Raw genomic sequence first — 14,924 nt, 5'->3', positions numbered from 1 at the left:
CGAGGATAGTCAGCAGGACCCAGTCTATATCCATCCATGATCTCAGTAATTTTACTTTTACTTAGAAAAATGTTAGAGGATTTCCAAAGATGAAAACGTTAACACATGATTTAAGAACACTGCAACTACTTAGCTAAAAAAACTAGAAATTGATAATTTCTTTTGATGAAAGATTGAATATATTGCACATGGCAAAGAACCTCACGCTTAGATTTCTTTAGGATAAAGTAGTGTATGCAGGCTTTTTCTTTCCCCCCCATTTCAACCCAGACTAGCTTTCAATTTACTTCCTTTACTGTAACCCTCACCCTCTATTTTTTGTTTATCTTCCCTAAAGAGTTGTTAAGAAAATAAATTTAAAAAGAAAACACAGTTGCTTAGCTAGTGAACTCTTGAGCTGAAGACTTACTTGCTGCAAAAACATGTACACACCTGCTGCATTATGTCCCACAGCCAGAATAAAATTGGAACACGGAAACAGCTTATCTGTTGTTGTTTCTGTAGATGTGCTGATCTCAGAGTTCCACGACATATGAACTTCCCTGTCAAAAGAAAAAAAAAACACACCGAGTCAAACAAAACTTTGAAGAAAGTCTTAGTTGCAAAATAACCGAATAGCCGCAGGAGAGTTTTATGAAGTCATATGAGGAAATGTGACACAGTCTCTCTTGTAATTAACAGATACCCCTTTGGTCTCCAGCTCAACCCGTTGACGTTATGGTACTACAAGCCAGTTAAAGTCTAAATCCACACACGATGACAGAAATCATAAGCATGCAAAGTAGATATGGTGCAAATCATTATCAGCCTATTCTAACTTCCTACCATAATACAACCCTTACAGTTTCGAGGGAAATCCTTTTATAGAGTAAACAGAAATAGGGTATTATGGATTTTGATGGTTGGGTTATATACTCATAGAAAACAGGCTGCCAACCATGTAACCTCTCAAATGAGTCTTTTATTTGTAGCTTAAACTGCATAGCAAACAATAAATTGATGTCATAACTATGAGCGGTAATCTGACTACCAACTAAGCAGTGAGTGACACTCCAGCATACAAACCTTTTTCGGAAATATCTTTGTTTGAGAGTAGATAAAAGGATAGTACTTATTTTGTTTACAAAACCTTAAAACACAATTATCCATTGCAATAGAAAGCCTTCTTCTCTTAACAAATCCAAATTAAATTACACATTAAAACAGAAATAGTACGAAAATGTATTTATATATAGTTAGGAAACAATTCATCAATTACATCCCCTCCTTGACATAAACAAGTCTTGTAGAATTTGCCTCCAACCAGCAAGGACCTTGAGCACTGCAAGTTAAACACCTTGGATTTCATAAAAATGTAGTTTTCACCCAATTGTGTACATAGCACATGCTTAGCTACCATGTGACGGGTTGACGACTAATACAGATCAACGCCCCTTACAAAGTTTTATAAGAGCAGGGCATGTGTGTGTCTGATGAAGCCAAAACATAAGGCAAAATGGAGGTTTCAAAGTTGAAATAAAAACATCAGACGCGCATATTCATCCTGAAACAGTGACGAATGCTGCATAGGAAGGGCCACTGTTTACGATCCTTGCAACCTAGAGTTCCCACTATGAATGACTATTTAGTATGTTCTCAAGAAGGTGACACTTGGACACCTACAGAGGGTCATAATCAGTCAGAGGATACGCTGTGTTATTTTTTAAGTAAAACATTCTCGGTTTGTATGGGTTCTTGACTCTGACCACTACCCAAGTACCCAAGTACCCAATTGCATGCTCTCCCTTGCGGATTTCCTTCAGAAGCCCGTTACATAAGAGGCTGGAGCAGGGCGTTGCAGCTTTACCCAACACCCAAGTATCATATTGTTTAAAGGTGGCGTCTTGGGCAGAGTGGTAGCAGTTCGCCACCTCCCATGAAACCTTAGCGTGGATAGGATTTACAACATCCAGGTCTGGTTTATCACTACAGGCTGTGACAGGCATGGATTGGGTTTCCAGCCTGACCACTGTGTGGAGTCAGATGGGAGTGGAGTGGACCATTGCTCAACGGAAAGGGTAGACAACCCATCATCCTCCAGATGCCTACAACTCCCATGATTGTTCACTACAGAATATGCTGGCTTGTGGACTGATAAGAATTTTAGCCCAAAACAGCTGGAAGGTGGGAACGCTCTAGCATAACAGCTAGGAAGGTGGCATTCTAGGGTACTCAGTGCTGGACGATAAACATGTGCTATATGGGTTAGACTTGTGCCCAAACAATGTGTGTGAAGAGCCTCACGATTCCTTATGTGAGATTCAGCACAACATACAAGAGGAAGAAAAGGTTGTGCAACCTGCTGCACTGTGCGAGGCAGTGGGCTTTGGAGCACCACTGCTGGTAGTCTGTGGTGAGTGCTACGCCTGGCAGTGACTAGATGTTGGTGGCTGGGAACACCCACGTGGCGGAAGCCTGTACAGTTACTGTAAACTACAGAGACATTTTACTACATAGTATAAGGGAGAAAGGAACGATCTGGCTGGCCAGTGCTATGTTATCTTTATAAACAAAATCTCCAGGATGTGAATCGCAAACTGCATGAAAGAGGAACGAAATATATGTGGATGCAGTAACCAGCGGAAAAACAAGAGCCTGTTCAATGACAAAGCACACTAGAGAAAGACCCTAAGCAAACTGATGAACACTTAAAATGACATCCATTGTGCCCAAAAACAGTCACGAAAGAGAAACAAAGATCAAACATGAAGTACATAGAAGGAGTAAATGGGATAGTTAACGCAAGGGCTCGTAAAATCTACTAGCCCACTCACATTGGCGAGGAGATTTTATGAAGGGCGAGTACCATTTGCATGGGGATGTTTGAAACTTGTATTTAACATTTACTGAAAAAAAATTGCAAATAAAAGGTTTCACTGTGCGTGGCTGGCCTTTGCGTGGCAGCATTGAACCAAATATATGAATGGTGCTTATGGTGATATGCACCATTTTAAAGGAAGGTCTGGTAAATATTTTGTCACCATGGTGCGAGTGCATTTCTCTTAGGCCGAGAATGTAAACTATGGAAAACGCTCTGCAAGAAGGGGATTTGTACGAATTTGCGAGGTCTGAGAAGGTATAGGGCCACCTGGTTGTTGATTTCCTTGGGTGCAGATCGGTGGAAGGAGGTTGCTGCTCTTACACACCTCACTGTATGCATCAAGGTATGAACATTTTTGAATGAGGGAATGGCTAGTTAATTTTGGAAACTGGCATGTAGTGGAGTGTACTGTTACTACTGAGAAGTCATTGGTTTACAGGTTGCTGAATTAGAGTTGCAAAGAGCAGACTATAACTATACTACATGTATTTCTGCGGTAGCACTATGGTACGGATCTGTGAAGCAGCTGACGGGTGTTGCATATGCAATGATGGGAACGAATAGCCAGAGGGTTGGTTAGGAGTAGATTTAAAGAGTTAGCTATAATGACTTAGAATATTCACACAGTAGAAAACAACCACAAAACCAGACAAATTATAGGGTCATGCTAAAAGACAAATTATACATTTTACTGCTACAAGAGACCCACTTATACAGGAGGCAGATTGCACCTAGCAACAGCATATGGGGATCAAGTAAACTTCTCGTCCTACATATAAAGCTCTAGAAGAGTTTCAACCTCCATACATATGTGTTGCCTTCATAGGAGGTCCACCCTGCAGGTGGCAGGCTTCTGATTGTAGTGGGAAGGGTATGCGTGGGGAAGCTGGCAAAAGGTAATATATATGCACCCCCCAACCTGGACGACACAGCTTTCTTAGAAGTAGTTTCTGGAAAACTCCAACAATATAAAGACTACTGCATAGTGTGGGCAGGAGACGTTAGCAGTCTATGGTTTTACAATTAGACAAAGCCAGTGACACAAATCCCTGCCAATGGAAACCCACAAAGTCTGAGGTATAACCCAACAGAGGTTTGATGATACCTTAATCCAAACATGATATAGGTACACTTACCTGTTGTTGAACAACCTTTAGTCGACAAAAAGTCATCAGGTTCAAAACATCATAAAATACATAATATTACAATAAAGAATATTAAAAGGTGAGAGACCTTCCATATATCACATTAGTACATGAGAAGCAGTGTTAGTAAAACTTAAAAATCAGATAAAAACACGTGCTAAAAGAGCTATGCTTGCAGCCTAGGACACGTGGTGATTTCAAAAATAGTGATACAAAATTAACATATGGCCTCGTCACATTTTTTTAGGATCTTCCTCCTCTCCAGCCATGCTCTATGCAAATAACGGGCAACAGCACACATTAGTGATGAGCGGGCCAAGTGTATGGATACAGGCCTCCAACAGGATAGGTCTCAAATACAACTGTCTTAGCCGCAAGGTTACCCAAGGTAACGTGTGACTGTCTCCTTGCCAGCACTGCACATTGGGCATTTTTCAGAATCTGAGCCCTTCCAAGTGTGCGAAAAGGCAGTGATGGGCAAAATTCCTAATCTAAACCTTGCATACAGTGATCTTTCATAAGCTGGCGTCATTACATCTAAGTATGCCTTAAAGCCAGCCTCCTGCTCATGTTCCAAGTACTCTAGGCCCAGCTTTAGTCTTGGGGCATAGAGCAAAAGATGATCCTGTGCTCTTTGCTTCAGACAATGTTTGAGCCAAATCAGGATTGAAGCACAGAGGCTCTGTGGGTTTTCCCCCAGAACTCATTCGCTTTCAGGTTGATCAATACATTTTTCACATGGGATATCCATTTCAAGCTTTTGCTTCAATCAAGGGGCATAATGTATAGCAATACAGCCCTGCACTGCTTTAAACAAGGCCGAGTCCATATTCTTACCTAAGAGAATACGGATCTAAACCCTATTTCCGCGGACAAGGGATGGTGCCATATTGTAAATGGAAGAGGGCTGTTGAGGCACGAAGAGGTAATGGTTATAGTTTTTTTCATGAAATAGTTTTCCCTGACAAGCATCCTCTCAACATTCGCAAACCCCCAGGGTTCTGCACCATAAAGTGCTGCTGACAGTGCTTGCTTCTGATATAATTCCAATGCTGGTGATCCATAGCGAGTAAAAAAGGATAAAATGGAACCGCTAATTTTCCAGTGTACGGGCCCAGCTGCTAGTCTGGTCCATTCATGCTGGGCTAGCCTGCAATGTTATACCAAGGTAATCAAAGCTATTTAGCTGCTCAAGTGATTCATCTTCTATCGTCAGGTTAAATGAGATATGCTTCATCTAATTTGGTACAAAGACCTTTGACTTCGTTTTGGACGCTTATACAGTAAGGCCAAGGTCTTTGCACTTCCTTAAAAGAACAGATAGGAATTGCTTAAGACTCTGGGGCGTAGTAGCAATCAGAACTGCGTCATCTGCATAAAACAATGCCGGGATCCTGGTTGAGGCCAGCTTAGGGCAGTGCTGGCACCCACATAATAACGCATCTATGATCTGAATACAGATGTTAAATAATAGTGGGGCTAGGACACATTCCTGCCCGGCACCCAAGCATACTCCAAAAAAGGTTGCCTGTTCACCTCCTGGACTTTATCGGACGCAAGCTTCCGTGTCAGAGTAGGGAAGTGATAATACAGTAATAAGGTACTGGGGAACCTTTTGCTTCGTCAATACCCTGCACAACTTCACCCGAGACACGGAATCAAATGCAGTCCTAGGTCCAGAAAAAACAAATACAGGTTTGTTTTACGCAAGTGTATTTCGGGACTATGAGGTGAAGCATAAAGCATTGGTCCACTGTTCCCCAACCCTTCTGGAAAACAGCCTGATGTACCCTAATCACCACACTGTTGTCAGGCCAGAGGTGAAGATGGTTCAATATAACTTTCCCGAACAGCTTCCCAGCCCCATCTAGAAGGGAGATAGGTCTGTAGTTAGGTCTGTAGTTAGCCGGATTGTCTCTTCCGCCCTTCTTAGACACTGGAACAATAACAGCTTTACGCCATGCATCGGAAATCCTCCCTGTAGCAAATATGGCATTAAATATCTGTCACAGTGTAGGGGCCCAAATAGACGGCTCATCTTTAAATAGGTCGGTTGATATTAGATCTAGGCCTGCCATTTTACCACTCTTTGCGGCGCCAATTGCGTCCTCGACTTCCTTAAGCGTAATAAACGGTACAACTATGCCTGGTACGCAGTCAATGGCTACTGATGAGGTGGAGGGCAAACAGTAGAGTACAAATTAGATAACTGTGCCCTACATTCGTCCTTACCAATGCAATAAGCCAATAGTTGGCCCCCTTTGGAGTCACTGTCGGACCCCCAATTACCAGAATAGGACATGGTCTCTGGCGTAATGGGTGTTAAATAATCCCTTCTAATTCCCCTCCAAGAATTAAGTGTTTATATTCAAGTCTTAGGAACCTCAACTTAGGTTTGTCGACCCCCAGTGGGTCTGCAATACATTTTACAATGGCTTTCTTTGCAGCTTGACAGGCCCCATCGTACCATCCAGGTTCACCCACAGATCTTTGCTTATTTGCTATTGCAGGAACTGATACACATGGTAAGAGATTACCTTTAAGTTTTTCATACTCTGCCAGGATTATAGCATGCCCGCACCCCGGGTTACAGATACATTCTATATTTTCCAGGATCGAGACGTACATTGTTTGTTTACACTCAGAAGATACGATTTTGGCCCAATTCAAAGATTTACAAACCGTCCCCTCAGCCTCCCGATGTAATGGTCCCAAGTCAATAGCTCCAGGGCTAGACTACGCCAAGTCCCATGAGAGGGTGATGGATAGGGGAAGATGGTCACTTTCTATGCTACCGAGTATTCTGAAATTATTCAGCCATGCCCTGTCAGTCGCAGAGATGATACAATCAATTAATGAACAATGAACTGCCATTGTGCCCAATAAAAGTCTTTTTGGCTGGTTGATCATTGGCAAATCTACCATTACAGGACCTTAGATTTAGATTGTACATGATGGTAGAGTATAGGGCGGCTAAGCGGTGAGTTGTTTGTGAGCAGGTGGCGACCAAGGCCGGAATGTCCCAAGCCATGTCTCGGTCGTCCCATAACCCTTCCAAGTTATTATGTTGTTCCAGCTGAAGATTAAAATCTCCTCCTACCACCAAAATGAAGTGTGTATGTGACGATATAGAGTTGTTCTTTGATAACAGATTGGCAACATTCTAAACATACCAGGCCATTTGGGCTTGAAGGCCTGTTATAGATATTAACTATAAATATCGACTCAGCTTTGTTAATCTTAATAATAAGCATTTGCACATCTGCACAATGGGTTACTTCCTTCACCTCCCAGCCTAAAGAGGCTTTGATCCAAACCAGAAGCCCTCCCAAATGTCTGCCGTTCTTCGCAGGGACACAAAAGGACCGATAGCCTTGTAACATGACTGGATCCAGGGCCCAAGTCTCATGGAGAGCAATCACGTTATATCCTCGCAGGAAGTTACTCCACGCCAAGTCATCCAACAGCCTAGTCACCCTGCAATGTTCCAGAAGAGGAGACTAAATCCCTACGCACCAATGTTCCAGGAGATGAGACTAAATCCCTGGGCACTGCAACATGACTGCGGCCCCACCTCTGCCCAATCGATCCACTGCCTCCAAAATGGCAGAGTTAGGATTCGATTTTTGAGCACAGCAATCAAACGGCCACTTGCCAGTTTGGCTTGGTCCTCTAATACATACACAGATTGGACCAGAGGAAAGACACATCCCCTAGGGTATTGTCTAGGGCAAAATGTATGCGGCTCAGAGTAAGAAAAGGAATTTACTTTTGAGACCCGCTTGCGACATATTAGAAGTTAATATCCCATAGACAACAGGATTTCAGAACATGCACAGAATAGTGAAACGATTGCAGGTATTACAAATTCAATTAAGACCCAGTTAGAGGCGCTGTTCCACTTTGGCAGTTCTATGAGGGCAATATCGCTGTTGCTGGTTTGAAGATAACAGGGAAATCTTGCCCCACATTTCCAGGAGAGCGAACGATTTAGAAAAGGACTTTCCACTTTGGGATCGAGTTCCTCAATTTTCACCATCTTGGAGACCAACAAATTGACATAGAGCTCATGTCCTTTGTAAGGACGAGACTGCTTGGTCATATGAATTGGTAGATGACAGACAGATGGAAGAGTGGCCAGAGATGAATTTCTAAAAAGGGGCAGCTGTACTGCAACTACTTTTAGGGTTGTATTTGGCTCGACGTCCCTTCATTTATGGCCTGGGACGAGTTGATTATTTTCCGTATTAGGAGGACTTTGTTGGCATGGGTACCCCCTATTATCGAGGAGCCACTTAAGCATCACCTGTTGGGTTGTTCCATCTCTGTGTTGCTTAGAGATAGTCGTTAGTCGGGAGATGGGTGAAGGAACCTTCAGATTGTATGCTAGCATTGTGCATTGATCATGGCATCACGGGAACTGCTTGATAGGGAGAGAACATATATGATCTTTCCTGCGACACTATCAGACCACACCCCAGTACTGACGAGATTTGCTCCCTTGCCTCTATGGACAAACCCAAGAAGATCACTGTTTAAGCAGGTTGCACTGACAAATCAAATATATAAACCAGGAAAATCCACCAACACCGAACTGTAAAGAACACTGCCCCTGGTCAGGACCTACTAAAAATATGAGAAGTATTTAAATGCAAAAACAAGGGGGGAGTTCTGGGAGTTTCTCTACTACCGGCCTATATATCGGGTTAGAGTTTCAACCAGAGTCTTTAGCTCACCATCCTTTCACAGAAGAGAAATTTCTACTACATATCAGTCTTTGACCTGCCCAAGGGCAGCCCAGCACCGAAATGCCTGGCAATTCTCTTCTGAAAAAGAGTATCGACAGCAACCCCAGACACGTGGATATAGGCCGGCAGTAGAGAAAGTCCCAGAACCCCCCTTGTTTTTGCAAGCATTTAATTGCAACATATCAGATGTGTATTTCAATAAGGGCAGAACTGGAAAAACTACAGGCTGAGCTGAAGGATAAAGGAGAGGCACATGCTCACTAAGGGAAAGGGATTACTTGAAGATATTAGGATTAAGTTGGATAGTTTTAGAGTGGCAGCAGAGAGAGACTTGAAATGTATGGATCGTAAAGTATCAGCAAGAGGATGCAGAGAAAGATAAGATAGGTACATTTCTTTCATGGCCCATAAACGAGAGCAGGATCAAGTTCTGATTAAGGCCATCACGGGCACAAGTGGTAAAAGGCATAGAGATAGTGGCAGTATAAATAAAGTGTCTAGATCGTACTACATAGAATTGTACTACACCAGACTCACATAGAGCTATTGAGATCAAGAAATATCTAGATGTGTGAGATAGTGTTAGGGTGGTTTGGCCAATAATTAGTTGTTGATGTTAATACATCTATAACTATTGGTGCAGTGAAAAAAAGCAATTAAAACATTGCCCAATAACAAGGCATATGGCACGGATAGGAAGACTGCAGAATTTTACAGAGAACATATAGCCATGCATTTTACAGCAATGTACAACACAGCTCTAAACAACTACAAAGGCATTAGCCATGGTCCTGATGAAAATGGATGAAGCCCAGGCGAACGATGCCCCCTGTGTAAGTAAAAATACAGTTGTGTATATGATGGCCTAAAAGAGCATAGACTGAAATGTGATTGTAACCAACTCTAAATGTAAATCAGAAAAGTATATTGCTGTATGAGAACTAGGCCCTATATTTGTCACACAAGCCCAAGATTCCATTTTGAATCATATGCTTGATATCAGATGTGAGAATAGAAACTAGGCCCACTGAAGCAGCATTACACTTGCATGCTTGCTTTCTGCAGACTCAGCATGTGTTTCATAATGTTGCTTAGCATATCAATATGGGCCTTAGTGGAATTATGTGGGAAGAGAGGCAGTTGCTGTCCAGTAGACTGAAGAGGTTTTTTTCAATGGTCCTGGACCGGTGCTAAATTGGTTAACATTTGAAGTCTTGCGAAATTGCTTACGCTCACTGTCTCAAGGCCTAACCGGTATATAGGATCTACATCAATCACACTACAAGGCAATAATTATGATCTTACCATATCTGCAGCCCTACAGATAAAGGGTGTATCGGCCACTTTTACTCCCTAAAAATAGGAAAATACTCCAAAAGAATAAAAACAGGGAGTACAAATACTTACAATAAATAAATGGTATATGGACACATAGGAACTTGTGCACCCTACTTTCACCCAAAACAGATCCACAGATGTGTTTGGACCAGTAGTTCATGTAGCACCGCAATAAGAAATTACTAGAATTATGGAAGAGGTCAAATTTAAAGGAATGGTTCGGTCAAAAATTTGTATTGCCCCTACTGGTCGGCCATGTTTTTTTAAGCCTAAGTCGCTCGATTTTAGAAAAATTTCCTATGGACCTTACCCGAGTTTTCTTCCATTAAACGCACACGAAAACAGGCACCAGGGAGCTGCCATTTTGTGATAATCCTATCATTTCCCCCATCGCCCTGGCTGACCTGCTTTTGCGGCACTAAATCATATCCCCCGCCCATGAGCCTGTCATCAGCAGACGCGTACCGCCCATTTCACAACGCCAAAGCACGTCTCGTGTCAACATTCGCTGCACTTCAGCTAATGACGTGTCGCCATGCAAATGGGAGGACGCCTCTTTCCTCAATCAGTATAAACAGACCGTTTCACAACACACAGCAGCAGATTTTCGATTCCATTCCTCTCTCTGTGTTACTTTGAGTATTCTGTGACTCGTTTCTGTGCTCTGGTCAGCTACCTTCGTTGCTTGTAGCCCGTGTGGACAGATACCAGTACCACCACTATCAATTATTCTAGTTTGTGCAACACACAATGGATACAATAATGCCCTACATGTACGAGCCCGAGTATACCGAGGAGGAACTACTGGAAAGGGAAACATACGAAAACGATGGGGCTTCGGACAGCAGTTGGCAGGACGAATCAACGGATGAAGACACTGGACCTAGTCGCATGGACGGTGTTTCCACCTGGTGCACATGCAATCGGTGCGAGCTAATGCCGACCGAGGAGCAGAACTGCTGCTGCTGTGAAATCTCGGGATGCCTGGCCTACATTTCGGAAGGCGAGCCACGACCGCAATGCATCACCGAGCTGCCAGACTTCAGGGCAGCCTGCCTCACACGGTCCGTGTTGAGGATAATGATGGTGCTTATGCACGAACTTCGCGCAACTGTTCGTCCTCGTAATCCGAGTAACGAGTAAGTATACTCTGCTTGTGATGCCACTACTATTTCATGGTCTTCTACTATATCCAAAATTACATATACATAGCTTTGTAACGCATGACAGTCGTTCAATTGTGTGCAGTGTCTAGATGGCATTCTGCTCGGACAAATGCTATTAGTTACAAGATTTGTCATTGACAACAAACGTTTATTAAAATTATCTTGGTCATTTAAAAACAGTTTGTTTCATTCCTTTTCACAGGTGGTACAGGCTGGTGGCCTATTGTTCATTTACATGGTGGCTTCACGGGAGGCTTGGACAACGCGTTCGAAGAGTGATACCGCCTGTGCCGTTCATGCCATAAGAGAAACATTCCCGAGTGACAGCGGTCAGTACAGGGGATTTTCTCTCGCTGTGCTGCAACCTGAACTGTACAATGTGTAAACTTTTGTATTTTTGTGTCATCAAAATAAGCTACAAAATAAAACACCACATATATTTTAACAACGGTTGTTTCGATTTTTTAAATCAATCAAGTGTGTCTCCATTCAAGGATGGACGTCAGACACCTGTGCTCGGAATGGGTGAAGTTCAGGTCGCTGTGAAGCGGGGTGGTCACTATCTAAGCTAACCAAATATATTATCAATAATGCATGCACTAAATAACACTTGTTCAAAGTCTTTCAGTCGGTTATGTCTCTATAAAAGTCACACATATATTCAATACTATCAATGAACATTGGATTATACAGGCCTTAGGTATAGGGTCTTGACCACTATAAAACAGTGTTTGAAGTGTGGGTCTGTGCTCACAAGAATCTCCGATATGTGGCATTTGTTATTGATAGGCAACAATATACTGCAGTAGGGGTCTAATGTTAGTTGGGGATCTGCTAGGTGGCCATCATGGCGTGGTCAGTGGTCTGGCACATGAAGAGAATACCTTGTAGGGACACAGGGTCAGAATGGCAGTTACTTTCCACCGGTGAGGGTGCGTGGGCAAGGACACATTTGTGGCGATGAACGAGCCATGTGCATGGTTCAAGCCAGTTCACATGCAGGACCGTGATCTCAGAGAGTGATGTGTTACATTTATTAGCTGTTGCAAATACCTCTGGAGTTTTCCAGTCAGAGTGGGAACGAGGCTGTGGGCCATGTGCTCTGCGCGCTGTACTATCGCAGTGAGGCCTGGTCACCAAAATGGAGTGGAAAGGGGGTACAAAAATGGATGCCCCGTGTCCTTTAACATCACATAAGGGCAAGGGACGGGCGCAAACGGACAAGGTGCCGAACAGCATGTACACTTCAAAAGGTATCCCACGCCCAGGGGCCATCGCTCACATGGCCTCATCAGACCCTGTGTCTCCAGGCAGGCCTCCTCTGAGGCAGGCCGCCCCCCTGCAATCCACATAAGTGTGTCTCCATTCAGCAGTCTTCCTGTGCCTTATCTGCACACCCCAGGCCCATCCACAGTGGGATTTACGGACTGCATTACGCAGAGACACAATGGAAATTGCAAATATAATATAAGTAACTCTTTAGACGCTTTTATACCGGAATGAAGAATTAATGAATGGATGCATGAATAAATGAAGAGCTTTGAAAAGGTTTGTGGGATCATCCTTGTAGCGGGCACATGGGCATGCAGGTCCACATTCCACACGCATGTAGACAAAAAGTCGTTTCTCATTGTGTACCAACCTCGATTTATTTAGTTAGTTTTCGCATTTATTTTAGAGCCGAACATACTCCATTGCACTATACTTGAAAGCAAATAGTTTCAGCTCGGCTGTAATGAATAAAATGAATAATAATCGGATGGCGAGACTAATTATAAATTTTATGTTTTCAAAATAGGTACATACTCCCGTTTTGCCCATGCCACCAGTTTCAGACACCGGCAGATGGTTTTTTAACCGCCAGCTGCAGCTTAATGCAAACAACTGCACAATCCTGATGATTTCATGGGACGATCGCCAAGGGCCCATATGCCCTTACGCGGTACTAGCGGCTAGAAGCAACATATCAACCTTTACGCTGGCCTAGTGCCTACTTGATGGAACAGCCTTGCGGTTCAACGTGCGAGAAAAGTGCCTCTTTGAACGAAAACCAACACCCTGTGTACCATAAAGAAACAGCGCGTGACTCACGATAACATTTTAAGGATTTGCGGATAGAGATAAAAGAAAATAAATGACTTTTGGAGTTCATATGTCAATTGCTGAATATTCTATAAACATTTAATGTCAAATAAATGTACTTTACCAAGTTTACTGTGTTGCTGTTTGATTTTAAAGTACAGTTTCATATTCCGAATTGTGGCGTGCTGTGTTGTGAGCTGATCTGTGTTGGTTTCCGGGTTCTGTGTGAAGTCGCGTAGAAGACGACTGGGCGCGTTTGCCTACGCAGCACAGTAACATCACGGAGAGAGGCGGGGAATATGAATGTTTTGATAATGTCAGGCTCATGGGCGGGGGATATGATTTAGTGCCGCAAAAGCAGGTCAGCCAGGGCGATGGGGGAAATGATAGGATTATCACAAAATGGCAGCTCCCTGGTGCCCGTTTTCGCGTGCGTTTAATGGACGAAACCTCGGGTAAGGTCCATAGGAAATTTTTCTAAAATCAAGCGACTTAGGCTTAAAAACACATGGCCGACCCGTAGGGGCAATAAAAAATTTTGACCGAACCATTCCTTTAACTTGTAATGTGCATGCATAACTTGGTGTCACAAAAATATTTGTTTTACAGTTTAACATGTTATCTCCTTTACAAAATACTACCACTGGGAAAGGCACTCATGTTTTTAGACCCTAAAAATCTTTTTTCTCCCAACTTTCAACAATAGGAAGAAAGAAAAATACTTCCCAATCTTATCTGGAGCACTGCATAAAAACAGTGACCATTCATGCACTGAATATCACAAAGTTTGTGTCTTGCTTCATTCTAGCAAAATATAACTGTAACTTCCCATGATCCCTTCCATTAATACTTATTCTGTGTCGTGATTTTGTATGATGTCACTATATATGCAAATTAAGGGGCTCTCCAAATCTTCTGTCACACTGGCTTTTATCCTAGACCAGTCCTGTCAAAGCTGCAAGCGTGGGCATTTCCACGACTCCCCCGCCTCCTAGTCCTCACACCTTTGCTTTTCTATTTCTCTGCGGATTGCTAGGTCTTCTTCGTTCTCATCCGTCGCCTCTTCCTCCTCCACGTCCTCATCATCTTCATCTACAGCGCGGGAGAAAACAGTCAAAACTTCTCCGAAAAACGTAGCCATCATGACACTCTATGGGGAGTGTATAGTGTTCCCATTCGAGAAAAGAACCGTGTCAATGCCCCGCCTCTTCTTCTTCACGTGACTCTGAGCACGTGACTGTTACTCTCTATGCACGTAACGTCCTACAACAGCTTGTGATTGTGAAATCGTGTGAGAAGACAACGAAGAAGTGGGGCTGTGTGCGGGATTGTAGTAGTGCTCTCTGATGATTATATTAACGAATTCTCCTCTTCATCTATTCGCTAATACGAGTATGGAGGGGTCAAAATAAGAAATTTGGGTGGAGCAACGGATTCCAGGTTGCATATATTATAAACTGGTCGGAGGAGGGCGAGGTAATAAAGCAGGCCTTAAACAAGGGCTAATTTAGACTGAAATCTGAAGTATATCGATGTGGGGTCCGATGGGACTATACGTAAGACAGTCAGTGTGTATGTGGGATAC

General features: G+C 43.1%; 1 protein-coding gene across 1 annotated transcript in view; it reads right to left on the bottom strand.

The window, feature by feature from the left end:
• PSMG1 (proteasome assembly chaperone 1) overlaps positions 1 to 14,671 on the bottom strand; it is a 210,805-nt gene extending 196,134 nt beyond the window's left edge. Inside the window, exons 1-2 of the mRNA XM_069636068.1 lie at positions 14,344 to 14,671; positions 433 to 542 (exon numbers count right to left, since the gene is read on the bottom strand). Of these exons, the coding sequence (XP_069492169.1) occupies positions 433 to 542; positions 14,344 to 14,483 (250 nt within the window). The 5' untranslated portion in view covers positions 14,484 to 14,671. The remainder of the gene's footprint in view (positions 1 to 432; positions 543 to 14,343) is intronic.
• Positions 14,672 to 14,924: the final 253 nt, after the last annotated feature.

The sequence above is a fragment of the Ambystoma mexicanum genome, chromosome 7p, assembly GCF_040938575.1.
Source record: "Ambystoma mexicanum isolate Mex_15411 chromosome 7p, UKY_AmexF1_1, whole genome shotgun sequence".
In the NCBI taxonomy this organism is placed as follows: Eukaryota; Metazoa; Chordata; class Amphibia; order Caudata; family Ambystomatidae; genus Ambystoma; species Ambystoma mexicanum.
This window is presented reverse-complemented; position numbering and strand designations above follow the sequence as displayed.